At 43.6% G+C, this 18,384-nt stretch overlaps 1 protein-coding gene across 1 annotated transcript in view; it reads left to right on the top strand.

Moving 5' to 3' along the window:
- The window catches only part of LOC139756176 (uncharacterized), a 152,997-nt gene that overhangs the window by 96,093 nt on the left and 38,520 nt on the right, over positions 1-18,384 (top strand). Inside the window, exons 5-7 of the mRNA XM_071675363.1 lie at positions 5,482-5,606; positions 15,961-16,167; positions 18,104-18,142. Of these exons, the coding sequence (XP_071531464.1) occupies positions 5,482-5,606; positions 15,961-16,167; positions 18,104-18,142 (371 nt within the window). The remainder of the gene's footprint in view (positions 1-5,481; positions 5,607-15,960; positions 16,168-18,103; positions 18,143-18,384) is intronic.

Below are 18,384 nucleotides of genomic sequence, written 5' to 3'. Positions count from 1 at the left end.
CGTCACGCACGTCTTGTCTGCACGAACACTACACACTCTCTGTCCACCACGACACCTCCTCCCCTCCTTTTGCCCACCAGGCCTTCATTCAATACCAACAAAAAACCTCGAAATTTTTCGTCAGTGAAAACCTCTCCAATCACTACTACAGTCTCTTGTTTTACTTTCATCAATGTCGAAAAGACTTTTGGGTATGGATTGGTAATAGAAGTATAGACGCTCATGTTCACTGTGTCAGGAGATCGTAACTCTAATGATAGCTGAGAGATAAGAGAACTTATATAACGTTTCTGAAGGCTCGCAAAAGATCTGCCAACCACACTATGAACCCTTGGCTCTGTCCAGACTCTCCTGTTGTATTTAATGTTCCTTGTTTATACTTATTTAAGGCTAGTGAACACACACACACACACACACACACACACACACACACACACATATATATATATATATATATATATATATATATATATATATATATATATATATATATATATTTTTTTTTTTTTTTTTTTTTTTTTTTTTTTTTTTTTTATACTTTGTCGCTGTCTCCCGCGTTTGCGAGGTAGCGCAAGGAAACAGACGAAAGAAATGGCCCAACCCCCCCATACACATGTACATACACACGTCCACACACACAATATACATACCTACACAGCTTTCCATGGTTTACCCCAGGACGCTTCACATGCCTTGATTCAATCCACTGACAGCACGTCAACTCCTGTATACCACATCGCTCCAATTCACTCTATTCCTTGCCCTCCTTTCACCCTCCTGCATGTTCAGGCCCCGATCACACAAAATCTTTTCACTCCATCTTTCCACCTCCAATTTGGTCTCCCTCTTCTCCTCGTTCCCTCCACCTCCGACACATATATCCTCTTGGTCAATCTTTCCTCACTCATTCTCTCCATGTGCCCAAACCACTTTAAAACACCCTCTTCTGCTCTCTCAACCACGCTCTTTTTATTTCCACACATCTCTCTTACTCTTACGTTACTTACTCGATCAAACCACCTCACACCACACATTGTCCTCAAACATCTCATTTCCAGCACATCCATCCTCCTGCGCACAACTCTATCCATAGCCCACGCCTCGCAACCATACAACATTGTTGGAACTACTATTCCTTCAAACATACCCATTTTTGCTTTCCGGGATAATGTTCTCGACTTCCACACATTTTTCAAGGCTCCCAAAATTTTCGCCCCCTCCCCCACCCTATGATCCACTTCCGCTTCCATGGTTCCATCCGCTGACAGATCCACTCCCAGATATCTAAAACACTTCACTTCCTCCAGCTTTTCACCATTCAAACTCACCTCCCAATTGACTTGACCCTCAACCCTACTGTACCTAATAACCTTGCTCTTATTCACATTTACTCTTAACTTTCTTCTTCCACACACTTTACCAAACTCCGTCACCAGCTTCTGCAGTTTCTCACATGAATCCGCCACCAGCGCTGTATCATCAGCGAACAACAACTGACTCACTTCCCAAGCTCTCTCATCCCCAACAGACTTCATACTTGCCCCTCTTTCCAAAACTCTTGCATTTACCTCCCTAACAACCCCATCCATAAACAAATTAAACAACCATGGAGACATCACACACCCCTGCCGCAAACCTACATTCACTGAGAACCAATCACTTTCCTCTCTTCCTACACGTACACATGCCTTACATCCTCGATAAAAACTTTTCACTGCTTCTAACAACTTGCCTCCCACACCATATATTCTTAATACCTTCCACAGAGCATCTCTATCAACTCTATCATATGCCTTCTCCAGATCCATAAATGCTACATACAAATCCATTTGCTTTTCTAAGTATTTCTCACATACATTCTTCAAAGCAAACACCTGATCCACACATCCTCTACCACTTCTGAAACCACACTGCTCTTCCCCAATCTGATGCTCTGTACATGCCTTCACCCTCTCAATCAATACCCTCCCATATAATTTACCAGGAATACTCAACAAACTTATACCTCTGTAATTTGAGCACTCACTCTTATCCCCTTTGCCTTTGTACAATGGCACTATGCAAGCATTCCGCCAATCCTCAGGCACCTCACCATGAGTCATACATACATTAAATAACCTTACCAACCAGTCAACAATACAGTCACCCCCTTTTTTAATAAATTCCACTGCAATACCATCCAAACCTGCTGCCTTGCCGGCTTTCATCTTCCGCAAAGCTTTTACTACCTCTTCTCTGTTTACCAAATCATTTTCCCTAACCCTCTCACTTTGCACACCACCTCGACCCAAACACCCTATATCTGCCACTCTGTCATCAGACACATTCAACAAACCTTCAAAATACTCATTCCATCTCCTTCTCACATCACCACTACTTGTTATCACCTCCCCATTTACGCCCTTTACTGAAGTTCCCATTTGCTCCCTTGTCTTACGCACCCTATTTACCTCCTTCCAGAACATCTTTTTATTCTCCCTAAAATTTACTGATAGTCTCTCACCCCAACTCTCATTTGCCCTTTTTTTCACCTCTTGCACCTTTCTCTTGACCTCCTGTCTCTTTCTTTTATACTTCTCCCACTCAATTGCATTTTTTCCCTGCAAAAATCGTCCAAATGCCTCTCTCTTCTCTTTCACTAATACTCTTACTTCTTCATCCCACCACTCACTACCCTTTCTAAACAGCCCACCTCCCACTCTTCTCATGCCACAAGCATCTTTTGCGCAATCCATCACTGATTCCCTAAATACATCCCATTCCTCCCCCACTCCCCTTACTTCCATTGTACCTTTGCCTGAGCCAGGTACCCATTTTATCCACCATCCTGCAAGATTGGATGAACAGCTGGGTTGAACTGTTGACCGATTGTCGCAACCAAGATTCGAAATTATGCGCTCGACCCTGGGCGGCCCGCCCCGGTCAGGAACTCTAGCTAACCGCTGCACCACGTTTATGATATGAATAACACGGAAGTGTACTCACAAACATATATACGTAAGTTTAGAGTAAAATGATTCTTTAGTTCCAAAACCAAGGAACTTTCAATTGTGTCTAACTTCAGCGAAGAATCCTTGATGAAAAGTAATATCTTCCGTGACTGGACACCAGGAGCTTCAACGTCCTATATTTATATATATTTTTCAAACTCCTGGGGACGCCACAGAATTTTGGTTCGGATCAAATTAGTGTTGGTTTAAAAACACGTAGCATCTGTTCATAAGGACGAGTACAATTATATCAACACACATGCGACAGCTTCATATGAACTTTTGTGTAAGAGATACAGATACAATAGAGAACTAGACGTCAAGTTATTAGTTATCCTTTCACATGAGACAGTTCGAGCCAGAAGTGTTAATTAACAGCACCTCTGCCAGCACATACACACGACAAGATACGCAAATACATTAGTTTCCCCTTAACATCAGCACAGTTTCTGTGATATTCAATTTGTAAATAATAAAAATAATAATGACTCTAGGATGTTAATTACTCCGAACTATTTTGTTAATTACGTCTGATAAATTTTGGTAAGCATAAACTTGCCAGGTGTTTGTTTTACTTTTTTATGGTGAAATGTTTCGTCGTAAAATGTGACATTTTTGCTGGCCTGTGTCGGAAGTCTTAACGTCACCAGAAACGTCAGCTGAAATGAGTTTGCCGTGGCGTCCTGCGTCAGTTGCCCATATACAGTGAGGGAGGGTGTATATCGTCTCGAGGATATATATATACTTTTTTTTTCCTCACTGCTCTAAATACCTTTGAGAAATCCTCGTTATTGAGTGATCAAGTGGACCACTTTACACGAACTGTGAGTATTTTAGAGATTCAGTATTACGTTACGAAGTTGATTTAGAAATGTAAATAACCCATTTCAACGAATGGTTTGTTTACAAATGCGGGAATTCGGTCGTATGATCTGGTTAATTCAACCTATTGTATTTAGGTTGTAAATTACAACCGGATATATTTAGGTTGTAAGTTACAAAACTGAATGTATTTAGGTTGTAAGTTGCTGCTGACAGACAGGATCCCAGTGATTGAATCTGAATCGTCAAGGTATTGCAATAACCATATGTGCTAATCAAGGTTTCGTAATGGAATTGATCTCGTATCTCTGTTTATACGAGAAATATGCTTACCACAATTTTGTCTAATAGACTCATATGTTATCTTATGTTCTTTGTCTTTAAACACCATTCAGTTTCGTAACAAATAGTTCACAACATTAGACATGACAGCTTTATATCCCAAATTTACTGTGGCATTACACTTAGTTTTATTTGTCAAGGGATCATGTATCATTTTGGAAATGTAAATAAAAAGACTGTTCACGCGGTTCGGAACTAAATTTCGAACGGTGTCGAATCAAGTCGGTGAAACATTTGGACGTTCTAAGGGCCATTATTTCAATCTGGGTCTTGTGTTATTATCCCGGTCTTGCAGATACATTCTTGTACTATCTACTAAATATAAGAACAGCGTCAGATCCGCATCCTGTTACTGAGAATATTAGAAGAAAAAAAAAACTAATCAGGTAATTAAGATGGAGTTGATGTTGAATTCATTTGAATGAATCATGCTTCGAATGAGCACGAACTGCACCAAAATGAGTGCCAATCAGGCTGCTCAGTTGAGGGCCCACCTTTAGAACGGTATAAAAAGTGAATAATACTTGTATGTGAAATCCATCACACTTCTCCATAAGAAATATATATATATATATATATATATATATATATATATATATATATATATATATATATATATAAATTTTTTTTTGAATCTCAGTAAGTTGTTGCTATTTAACACGATGTATTTCACATGAACAGATGAACTCCTGAGGCAGTCTGTGAACGAGTTTTCGTGTGCTTTGTATGCAAAATAAGTGCTTTACATGCATTCGTATCTTGTGCGCAAAATGAGCGCTTAACGTGCATTCATATTTACGTATTTAGCTGGTCATGGATGCGTTTTCCTGTTTCTGCCTTTCATGTGGTTATATAAAATTGTTTACTCATACACAATATATTGATCCAGGTGCCTTTCTCTGTGTACTGACCTTAGCGCCCTTGCCAGTGTGCCAACCTTAGCGCCCATACCTGTATGCTAACCTTAGCTCCCTTGTCTATGTCCTTACATTAACGCCAGTGGCAGCATGCTAGCCTTAGCGCTCTTGTCAATGTCCTAAGATTAACACCAATGGCAGTATGCTAACCTTAGCGCTCTTGTCAATGTCCTAACATTAACGCCAATGGCAGTATGCTAACCTTAGCGCTCTTGTCTATGTCCTTACATTAACGCCAGTGGCAGTATGCTAGCCTTAGCGCTCTTGTCAATGTCCTAAGATTAACGCCAGTGGCAGCATGCTAACCTTAGCGGTCTTGTCAATGTCCTAACATTAACGCCATTGGCAGCATGCTAACGTTAGCGGTCTTGTCCGTGTGCTAACCTTGACGTTCTCCCCACCACCACCAGGGAGGACTGCCTGAAGACGTGGCTGCAGCTGCGGGAGACGCCCCTCCTGGGCTGCATCTGCCCCGACGGCCAGGACAAGAGGTGCTCCCGCCTCTACTCCCTCGTCAACGAGAACCCCTGCGTCGGTAGGTCGTCAGTCGGCCTCCTGACGGAGACACCCCCCAGGCTCCTCCCAAGTGGGGCTCTGGCCTCCTGACGGAGTTGACTTCGTATGTTTTCCTTTATTACAACAGTTATACATATTGTCAGTGTTCATAACATCTGTTCCTCATAGGAAACTCAATATAAATGATTTATATATATATATATATATATATATATATATATATATATATATATATATATATATATATATATATATATATATCCGTGTGTATGTGTGTGTGTGTGTGTTTGTGTTGTAGCCAGAAGACGGTCTAGTATATAAATTCAACCTAATTTTCTTATAGTTCTGATGAATATTCTTTTTCAGAGGATGATCCAATTCATATAGGAATATTGTACATTGTAAGTTCATTTTACCCTCACACTGAGTGTTGCTTTTGAATATTGAGTGATCCTACTTTGGAGTCAGTTCTTAGCGAACAGAGTTACAGCTACTGGACATGGATTTTAGGACGGTGATTTACTGTGTTAAACAAGGCGATAGTAATGTGGGGTTTATGTATTTAAAGGCAAGACGTGAGGTTGATCAGTGTAACAACAGTGATAATAGACCAGTAGAATTAAACTGGTGGAAAAGCCCTCATCTTGGTCGATGCATTGTGTTGCAGAAATAGACCAACACTGGTCTGGTCTGCGCCTGGGAGATCGTATGCGATTGCTGTGTTGCAGAAATAGACCAACACTGGTCTGGTCTGCGCCTGGGGATCGTATGCGATTCCTGTGTTGCAGAAATAGACCAACACTGGTCTGGTCTGCGCCTGGGGATCGTATGCGATTGCTGTGTTGCAGAAATAGACCAACACTGGTCTGGTCTGCGCCTGGGGGATCGTATGCGGTTGCTGTGGTTGTGTGGGAGAGGCGGGCGTGTGGCCTTCTTATCTCTGTCGTCTGCTTGTTGACATACGCGCGGGGCAGTTGCGCCGTGGACGGGTGACACATATATTTTGAACGAGAACATTAAACATTAAGATTACCGTAAATCTCAACTACTAACAGGGGGTTTGGTGCATTTTTCATGGGTTCTGTTGAGTGTATTATTTACATATATACATTAGCAAATCTCACATATTTCCTGATGTATGCAGTATATATATATATATATATATATATATATATATATATATATATATATATATATATATATATCCTGCTCAAGCAAGGTAGGTCTGTATTGACCACACCAAACGGGTTGATCAACCCACTTGGCTGAGCTGCATTGCTGCCCGGATGAGGACTCGAACCCGGGTTCTGCTGTTTCATATTTAGGTGACGCTGACCGTTTCATTCATTCAAGCTACATTGTCCCTGCTGATATTGTGTCGGAGTGTGTGTGTGTTTGTGTGTGTGTGTATTCCGGACACAGGCTTAAAAGTGGGTCATAGCCTGGTTCGTCATACGTCATATGGACAGTTTCGTTTTCTGTTTCAGTAGGGGGTCATTATGCGCGAAAGAGACGACAAAAGAAAAAAAAAAATATGAAAATCCGTCGTTGTCGTAGACGCAATTTATTCCTCCTGTTCTCCCCGCCAGTTTTTGGTCGAAAATAAATGAATAATAATGTATACTGAATAGTCCAAAAACAACGAAGACGTTCCAGAATTTGCTTCTTTGCCACATTATGGTAAATCAATTTTTGTCTTTTTACTTCAGGGGATTTGATCCGATGATAGATTTACCGTACTTCACAATGATTGCCTTAATGGCCCTAGCAGTCGAAAGACTAAAAAGCTCGATTGATTAACCAACTAACCAGCGCGATTTTGTTCTTTATAACTTCATTATGGATATCACAGTATGATAAAAATGGTTTAGTGAATTACAGCATGGAATGAATAACTTTGCATGCTCTTGGTGTGTGTGTGTATATATATATATTTCAAATTCAAACCGAAGCGTTTCATAAGCGTGAAGTAACCACGTCTTCCAAGTAATGATGGTCGTTCGGTGTGTATATTCCACCGGAACGCGCAGTGTTATCGTGAACCCACGTAATGGATCAACACTGTCTCGTGACTGGCGTTCGATGCTTCGGATTGAAGCCGCTCAAGATAGATAGTCAGCCCAGCTTTATCAGACATTCCTGCTGGTGCGTGGGAGGCGGGACAGGGCAGAGGTGTGAGTGGGCGTGTGAGTAGGAGGCTCGACCAGGATGTCAGGCTGGAAGCAGGTCCAGGATGTAAGGTGGGAGGCATCGCTCCGGGACGGTGAGAAGGTTCGAAGCGGCAGCTCTGGAGGTGGTGGTTCGTCCAGGATGTCGTGATACGTTTTTTTGGGCTTCATTAGCTCAAGCGTGTTGTTGCTGTGGTCGAACCCGTTCACTGACCCACTGGGACACGCGAGCTCAGTCACAAACATGAGTCAAACATTTCGAATCATGTCTCGGGAGACAGACAATACACGAGACACGGAGACCCCCCACCGAGTGAATCTTTATCTCGACTCGTCTGATTTCTAACTTCGAACCATCTCGGCTGGATTCAACGAACATGAATATAGGCTCAGCATCTCGTAAAGAATTATATACAGTTTCTTCCTCGGGGAAATTGAGAGAGGTGAATGAATAGACAATTGAAGGTCAAAGGTCGCCACAGTGAGGCCACAAGCACTGTTGGCAGAGGAAACGGGTTGAAATAGAGAGGCGGACGAGTTATGAATACAGAGAGAGAGAGAGAGAGAGAGAGCTCCAACCATGCATTCTCACTATCAGGTTTCGTCCCATAATACCCTTTTATGCTGGGATCTTTCTACTCTGGCCACAGTCTCGTCTGACTCAGCCCCAGAGATGCCTTTCCCCTGGAGGAGGTCGTCCAGTAGAAAGGTCCTCCAGGTGATCGTACGAGATGATCCCGAGCTCAGCCAGTAAGCAAGATCCAGCCAACGTAGAAGTGCAAGACGCCACTCGGGCGTGGCAAGTGTAGGACAGCCTCCAACGCGGTCGACAGTCTCCACGTGGTCGACACCCTCCACATGGTCGATAGCCTCCACGTGGTCGACACGCAGGCTTCACGAGGTCCTGTTCCTAAAAAACCTGGATGGAGAAGACGTTCACCAACGCGGAGTAGTACCTTACCCACGGCCTCCTTGACGGGGGGAGACCTGCACGTCAGAATACAAGTGCCAGCCCAAGGCGCCAGCGAGGCGCTGATAGTAGTAGGTCAGGTCGACCACGGGCCTGGCTGCCTGTTCTTGCAGGTGCAGGACGTTGGCCAAGACGTGGTAGAAGATACGGAAGGTATTTATGTCTGGGATGACCAGTGTTCCGGGAGAAGGGCTCAGGTTTTCCATCCGACCCAAGCAAGGGAATGTATACCGTGTGGGTCTCAGTGTGTCGGTGCTGAAGGAACGACACCAATCTCTCCTGCTCCTCCTGCCTGAAGGTAGATGCTGCCCATGTTCACGAGCACTGTCAACAAACGCATCACTAGAGACACCCCAGAGCCAGGCTGCTCCATCAAGGTTTTACCTGCTGGGGGAAGAGGACGTAATCATTCAGTAGAGAAGGGCCGAGACGTGGCCTCAGTACTTCTGGACTGTGAAGCGTTAGTGAGAAAGATGTTGACTAGTGAGCGTCTGTCGGATTCATACACTGAAACTCGGTCTTTGAAATAGAATCGTTCCTTTAGCTATTCCTTTAGGTATTCGTGGACTAATTCACGTATCTGATTGACTCATTCGCAATAGTGGAATAATTCACTGATTAACTGATTCCGAATAGTGGAATAATTCACTTATTTGATTAACTGACTATCACATGGTCATTATGGTAGAGTGGATGACATACACGTCGAAGTCGAGCAGGTATAGCCAAAGAGTAACATTCTAAAACGTTTTGAAAGTCCTTTCGGTCGCGTGCGTGAGTGTATGGGGGGGAAGGGAGGAGTAGATTGAGGAGAGAAACACCCGAGTACACACATACCTGAATGGCACCTGTGTGAAAGGAGGTTTGAATAGGGGAGGGGCCCCGTGGTGGTGATCATCATCATCATCATCATCATCATCATCATCATCTTGGTCACAGGAGAGGAAATCTGTGTCCTTGACATGAGGGCCAAGAGAAGGACGAGGAGACGGAAGAGATGCATTTGTAAGACGGTCATTAAAGGACGGGGAGCAGATCAACTCTTAGGTAGGAGGAGGATGGGAAGGGACGTGTGAAGTGTGGGAGGGAGATATGTCGGTATGTGCCGTGGGTGGAAGGAGGACAGGTTATATACACACACTTCAGTGTGATACAGAGGGACGAGAGAGGAGCAGTATGGTGGACTGAGGACCCAGAGAGAGGGATTACGAAGGCGAACAAAGACGTACCATTTTGATGACGAGCGATCGTTAGATGGCAGTCACTGAGCTGAATATTTGGATCAAGGCAACCAAAGAGGAAAAGAAGAGTTGGGACATGAATACGACTAACCTGTTTGAGGAACTTAGGAAGAATTGGGTGACCTAACGACACATAAGAACGCTTTTTCATAATCAACCACTTCGCTCTTGTTTGGACTGGCCCACTGTCAAATGGTATTAAGGGGGAAATTTGTCTCGATTTTGGTGCACTTTGATGCCAAAATCCATTCGATTCAGCCTCTATGTCTTTTCGTGTTATGATTCTTAAAGAACTGTAGCCACTGGCGTGTTCCTGATGGTATAAGACATCAGAGTCTTGTGTTCTCTACCTTTGTTTGAGGTTTTATACTTTCATGATTCATACCTTCATCAAACCTCGTTATCCTCATCATACCTTTATCATACCTTCGTCAGGGAGTCACTTCCGTAGTCGAGTCTTCATTCGTCTTAGGAGAGTTCTGGCACCGGTCGAGCACGTCTGTCATTATGGTTTGATTAAAGTAGCAGTCAGCCATATTATACACACACACACACCCACACCGGGCACTCGTATAGCTATCTAGCCGTCACACATTGCTCTATTACACACTAGAATTTTGTACCGTTACCTGTGCCCTGGGTTCCTTTACCTTATACCTTATGATTTCAATACTTTTCTCCCGCAAATATGTTTAGCTGCACCTTTTGTACCACTGATTATAATATGGAGAAGTAGAAGAAGGGGAAAAGGAAAAAAAAAAAAAAGAGCTGTAAAATCATAGGTCTTTCAAGTTTTTCGAAGTCAGAAATCTCTATAGATGTGGAGGTATGGTACCATGATGTGTAGGTAGATCCCATATATACCATGATGTGTCGATCCCATATATACCATGATGTTTCGATCCCATACGGTAAGTGCTTAAGGAATCTAGACTCAACATTTAGCGACAGATTGTGTGTCCGGCTGTAGCCACCTCCATGACCTTGTGTTAACTCAAGTGTGTCCCTCTTGTTCGTGAGCAGAAATGTGTACGTTGACACTCTTCACGCCCAGGTGTTTGTAACGTCTATAACAGTATGTGTTCAAGTGAACCCATATCGTAAGGTAAATGATATTCAATACCATTTAATGCAACGCTTGTGTGACTTGTATTTGTATTTGTTCGTATGTATTTATGAGAACTTGGAGCTTGTAGATTTGTCTGTGTTCAGAGTGGATTTGGGTTTTTTTTTTTTTTTTTTTTGCTTCATATCTGAGGAGTTTACGTGCGGTGTTCATGGTTGTAAGTCTTTCTCGTGTGTGTGTGTGTGTGTGTGTGACTCCAAGTGATTATGGCCCCAAAAATGTGTGTGTGTATGTGTGTTGTGTGTGTGACTCCAAGTGATTATGGACCCAAAAATGTGTGTGTGTGTGTGTGTGTGTGTGTGTGTGTGTGTGTGTGTGTGTGTGTGTGTGTGTGTGTGTGTCAAAATGTGTAATTACTTCTTCGTACAGGATGGGGTTTGAATTCTGTACTCATGTATTATAATGCAGAAAATTTTAGAGAAACTTCTTGTACTGTCGTATGAATTTTCAAACCTCTGTATACTGTCAACATTCAGAGTTTTCATCACTAGAAAAGTAATTGTTTACGTCTTATCTAACAAGTTCCTTGCTTTTTTTTCCTGTACGTCTGTTGTTTTTTTTTTCTATCTTTCCCTCTTTTCGAAATATCGTTTACTGCTGTCATATTGCTGTAGAAACTTGAAGGTTATAATCACCCTTTACTCTTCTCTCTTCCACCTTGGGTAAGTTTATGGCCTCCAGCCCCCTCCCTCACGGGACCTCATTTTTCTTAATTCTTGTACATTTTTGTTGCCCTCCATTGGTGCCTCACACGCTCTATGTGCTTCAGTAAGTGAGGAGATCAAACTTGAAATGTATGTTGTTGTTATAATCTGTTATACGTTATGAAGATTGCTGAACATTTTGTTACTTATTTAGGGGCTGTTCTAGCAGTTGCTGCTAGAAAGTTTGACTCCCTTAGATATCTATCAAGATGGGGAATCTGGCTTTTGATATATTGTGGACTCCCATCTCCTTTTCACATACGATTTCTGAGGCTTGGTTTCCTGCCAGATAGTATTCGTATGGAAGCCTTCTTTCCCTCTGTCCCATCCTCATCTCTTTACATTCACTCAAGGTCGAATATCATCAACCATGAATCAGATCACCTTTAGAATTTAAGTTTTCATTCAAGTATGATGTAATTCCCATCATACTTAACTTTCCTTATGATCTTAGCGTCATTTGCAAACACCTTCAAGTGTCCAGTCCTCCTCACAGGTCATTGACATAGATCTGTCCCAGGAGCAAGCCCTGTGGCACGCCATTGGTGACCCCATACCATTTCAAGAAAGTTCCTCCGTTGTGCATAATTTGTTTCCTCGCACACTGGTATGTATCCGTCCACCAAGAGAGTCTCCACCTTATTTCTGCCTAGAGATCCACCTTCTCACCTAAGTTACCATGGAGTACAGTTTCAAACACTCTCTGGCTGTCCAAATAGAAGGACACAATACTCCAAGTCTTCCCCTTTTATTTTCTAAGCCCGAGTTCGCTCTTTCGCAGAAGAATTTCATCTGTCATATATTTGACCACGTTTGGAATTTGTTAGGTGCTCATGAAAGTCGATGGAACACCCCCTCATCATCCGTACTTCCCTCATGACTTTTGCATCATCAGGAAACATCTTCAGTCGTGAGTGTAGTCATGGTGAGTCACTTGTATACATAAATCAGGAAGAGAAACATACCCAGGAGAGAGCTTACTGGTACACCACAAGTGACCCCCCATCCCATTTCAAGAAAGCCCCATTGACATCCGATCTTTATTCGCTTCCAGTAAAGTAATTTTCTATCTGTCGGCGGAGGAGTCCTCTCTCACTCTCACTTATTCTTGCTTGAAGTTCTTAAGTTCGTCATCAGCCTCCCATGTGGTACAGCGTCAGACACGTTCTAGGCAGTCCACAGTCGAGCGGTCCACCAAACTTTCTCTTGTTCACTCTCATGGAAGTCTTCGAGATTTGCTGTACGTGATTTCGATTCCTTAAAATCCGTTTGATTCCCACTGAGGCGGTTTCTTCCTTGCAGCTGGCCATCCTCTTGCTTTCAGATGATCTTCTCTTGCGTTTTGTAAGCCACACTCGTCAGAGACACTAGTGTGAAGTTCAGCACAATTTCACTGTCTCCTTTCTTGAAGAAGGTACGACAGTTCCATGTTAAAACCCTTGACACCATCTCTTTCTTGAATAACGTAGTTACGAGTGTTAAGCGGTCCGCCATGCGTATCTGGACACATCTTTAACCCTGATAGTGTATCATATCATATCTGGACACATCTTTAACCCTGGACACATCTTTAAGCCTGATAGTGTATCATATCATATCTGGACACATCTTTAACCCTGATAGTGTATCATATCTGGACACATCTTTAACCCTGATAGTGTATCATATCTGGACACATCTTTAACCCTGATAGTGTATCATATCTGGACACATCTTTAACCCTGATAGTGTATCATATCTGGACACATCTTTAACCCTGATAGTGTATCATATCATATCTGGACACACCTTTAACCCTGATAGTGTATCATATCATATCTGGACACATCTTTAACCCTGATAGTGTATCATATCATATCTGGACACATCTTTAACCCTGATAGTGTATCATATCTGGACACATCTTTAACCCTGATAGTGTATCATATCTGGACACATCTTTAACCCTGATAGTGTATCATATCATATCTGGACACACCTTTAACCCTGATAGTGTATCATATCATATCTGGACACATCTTTAACCCTGATAGTGTATCATATCACTGGCGTACCATACCTGATCTTTTCGATTGCCATTCTCCTGAGCGTAAAGATAAGATTTAGCGAAAAAAAATGGTGTATCAGTCCCTATCATTCTAGGCCCCCCCCCCTCAGTAACGTGGTGATAAAGGTAATTTTCCTACAACCTTCTACGAGCTTGTGTCTTTATATCACCAAAAAGGCTCTACATTCTTCCCGTCTATATTGCTCTGTTCGAGATCCTCCCGTACTATTCTGATTGCTCCTTCATTAGTGTTGTTGCAGTTGTTCTGGTTCCAATAAACTTCTTCGGAGGATTGTACTCTCTTAACACGTATGCAATTCTCTATTGCAGTTGCGAGGATCCTCCTGTTCTGTCTCATTTGGGATGGGCCTTCCATCGATGTTTCCCAAGGCTCAGTATTGTTCCTCAGTCGTGAGAGAGAGACGGACATGGTCCTTCTCTCCACACACCTTTGTTGTCTTCATCCCCTCCTTGCTATCATGAATTCCCCTTGACATATAATGGTGGATCTTATCTCGTCAGTAAGTTCGGTGTCCACTACCCCAATAATATGAGTAAGTCTTCCCCCCCGATTCACTCCTTACATTCTGGTCGTTTTCAGAGGTTCATATCACTTCACACTCCTCACCTCCCTCTTTACTCCTGTTCTTATATCCACTTTCCTCTTTACTGATGTTCTCAGATGGGCAATTCAGCTGTTAGCTCAGTCCTGCACAACTGGTTCATCAGTCTTTATAATCATCTTTTTAAAACTTCCATTTTCGTCAGTAGGTGTATATTGCTTCCTGACTCCTCTACACTTCTTTAAATCTTCCCCCATCGAACGAACTGTGTGCTTGAAACGTTCAGCCTCTGAGAGTGTGTGTATCTATCTCTCTCTCTCTCTCTCTCTCTCTCTCTCTCTATCTTCGCTTGATAATTTACTGCGTCCAGTCTTTCAAGAGTCCCCAGATCCCTCTGTTCCTGTGCCTCATCTCCCAGAATCAACTCCTGTGCTTTTTCTCTTCTCTTCATTTTCGACCGTGTCTCCGATTGGTGTTACGGGCGGTTCCTACCGTAAATCAATCCCTGGGACACGTAACACAACCTCCTTGCCTCTTTCTCTGTCGCTTGCCGCTTGTTGTATCTCCGTTCCTTTAGTTATTTTCCTTCTGCATTCCTTTAGCTTGGGTTTCATATCATGATCGTTGATCTTATTTCTCATTTACTCCCTAAATTCCTAATCCATTTTCCGACATATTTCGTGATCTTTGATCCTCTTACGTAATTTCCTTTTGTCTTTTATCCATCTGTTTCAGACTTTTAATCCTGTTTTTTCCCTGGTTCACAATAAGATCCTCACACAGATGGTCCGTCCCATCCGGTATGGTCCGTCCCATCTGGTATGGTCCGTCCCATCCGGTTCATTCCATAATTCTTCTCCGGTCATTTGTCCTTGTGTGATACAGGACCATCAACCTTTTTTACGCAGCCTTCTCTAAAGACCTAATGACAGTCGTATGGTCTTCGTCATCTACCTTCCATGACTCCTCCATTGTCTCGTATGTCAACTTCTCATATATCATGGTTTTGCCTTGTGTGTGTGTGTGTGTGTGTGTGTGTGTGTGTGTGTGTGTGTATGTGAAAGATAGAAAGTTTGTGTATGAATCAAGGTGTATGTAGCTTCAAGTGTGTGTTACACTAAGGGTATGTGGCTTCATGTCTGTATGTGACACTAAGAGTATGTGGCTCCAAATGTGTGTCTGTGTGTGGCACTAAGTGTATGTGGCTCCAAGTGTGTGTGCCACTATGTGTATGTGGCTCCAAGTGTGTGTGTGTGTTTGTGTGTGGCATTATGTGTATATGGCTCCAAGTGTGTGTGGCACTATGTAAATATGGATCCAAGTATGTGTGTGTGGCCCTATATGTATGTGGCTCCAAGTGTGTGTGTGTGTGTGGCATTATGTGTATGTGGCTCCAAGTGTATGTGACACTATGTAGATGCGGATCCAAGTATGTGTGTGTGTGTGTGAGGCACTCTATGTATGTGGCTCCAAGTGTCCTGTGGTGTTGGTGTCTTCGTGTCCCTGTCATCAGTTGGTGGATGCAGGAGGTAGTACATGTCCCGTGCCTTGCAGGGGAGAGCTACCCTGGGCGGCTGACTGTCATGTCGCGGGTCTCGGCCGCCCTGGGCACACCACTGAGCCGCCCAGTTCCAGCGGCCACGGCTGCAGCCACACTCCTCGTCATCTCCTCCTCCCATGCTGAGCCCCTCCTCCCTATCTCCACCATCCACCACCACCAACACCACCATCACCAACAACAACAACACCTGCCCGCCTCCAGTACGTGCCCTCAGAGCCGACGTTCTCACACACACACACACACACACCTGCCTCATGACACCTGCTGACACCACACACCTGCCTTCCTGACGATCAACACACCTACTGACACTACCTTCCTAATGAACAACACACCTGCTGACACCACCTTCCTGATGGGGAACCCACTAACAACACACCTGTATGATGGCCAGCACACCTGCTGTCGTAACAACGCACCTGTATGATGGCCAGCACACCTGCTGTCGTAACAACACACCTGTATGATGGCCAGCACACCTGCTGTCGTAACAACGCACCTGTATGATGGCCAGCACACCTGCTGTCGTAACAACGCACCTGTATGATGACCAGCACACCTGCTGTCGTAACAACGCACCTGTATGATGACCAGCACACCTGCTGTCGTAACTCTGTGTATCTAATGTCCAATCACTTGAGAGTTTATAACACGATGGGCGCATCCAGTCAGAGCCACCAAACGTCTCTTACCAGTGAGGCTCGAACCTCCGCCCATACAGTGGAAGGCGGACGTGCTACCGTTGGGCCACCGAGTGGTAGAAGAGCCGACAGGTTCGACCGTGGTCGAATACCAGTTTCGCCTTGCTGGCTGTCGTCCTCCTCCTGTAACGCAATGGGGCACCCATACTGACTGACCCCCACAGAAAGCACACGAAACCTTTTTCTCACACCACAGTTCGCGTGCGCGGCTCTTCATTGCATCGGGTTATGACAAGACTTGTCTCCCTCTGTGAGGTAGTGTGCGGTGGTGACCCGTCTGTTTCCCAGTGTGTGGGCGGGGGTTCGACACCTCCTGAAGGAAGGGTTAGATAGCAAGTCTGGTCCACAGACATGATAACTACTTGGTCCACACACATGATAACTACTTGGTCCACACACATGATAACTACTTGGTCCACACACATGATAACTACTTGGTCCACACACATGATAACTACTTGGTCCACACACATGATAACTACTTGGTCCACACACATGATAACTACCTGGTCCACACACATGATAACTACTTGGTCCACACACATGATAACTATTTGGTTCACACACGTGATAACTACTTGGTCCACACACATCATAACTACTTGTTCTACACACATGATAACTACTTGGTCCACACACATGATAACTACTTGCTCTACACACATCATATCTACTTGGTCCACAGCCATCTTAACTACCAGGTCTATTCACAACAGACAGGTGTGGTTTACAGACGGACACGCCACACCTGTCTGGACTACATGCTCTACATCTGTCCGCTTTATTACAGACAACACTTGCATGATTCACACAGACGTGTTATGTGGTCAACATAACACATTCCATTCTCCAACTTTCCACACACACACACACACACACACAACCCATTTGTTATGTCCAGTTGTAAAGCACCTAGGGTAGTTGTGCACTTTTCACTTGGTCAGAACTTGTTCACCTTGTTCTTCTAAGTTCACCGCTAAATTAGATTATATTGTTCTAGACGCATCTTGTGTTTGTCCCCAAAAGCGGCTTGTCCTAGTAGTATAGAAGTGTCTATACATCCATGTGTTTATACAGATATTCCAACACTTGTTGTAGATTCTCAATGCCAAACATGTTCTCCATTAAGTATTAAACACGCTGGATAGATGTTCGATTTAGTCACGATCACAAGAGATAGCCGTGGAAGAGAGTTTGATATATATATATATCAGTCAGCATCTGTCTTAAAGTATAAGTCGAACTTAAGTGTCACTTTTATTTTTTGTCACAAAAACCTCGTGGAAGGTACTTCTTTTAGAGTCCCTTGAGCAATAGGTGGAGCCTCACTGTACATTTAAGGTTGTGATGTTAACCTGAAAGCCCATTGGGTAGTGTGGTAATTAATGTGAGGTGCTGTTATACTTCTACCACACAACCCCCTCACCACCTGTAGCAGCAGAATACCACACGACCTCCACCACCACCAGCAGCGGTAGGTTAACTTCTCCTCTGTGCACAGCCTTCATCCACACACACACGCACACACCGTATGCACCTCCTCTGTAGTCTCTGTCTTGCTAGCGATCACACAGACTAAACACCACACACACCCATCGTTCCTCGAGTCTTTCTTTGAAGACCACACTGCATCCTTGAGCACCACTCGAACACCTCCTTTGCATGCCTCAAGTGAGAGTGAGAGAGAGAAGAAAAAGAAAGAAAGAAAGAGTGAGA

The sequence above is a fragment of the Panulirus ornatus genome, chromosome 20, assembly GCF_036320965.1.
Source record: "Panulirus ornatus isolate Po-2019 chromosome 20, ASM3632096v1, whole genome shotgun sequence".
NCBI lineage: Eukaryota > Metazoa > Arthropoda > Malacostraca > Decapoda > Palinuridae > Panulirus > Panulirus ornatus.
Note: the sequence above shows the minus strand (reverse complement) of the source record. Positions and strands in the feature narration are given on the sequence as shown.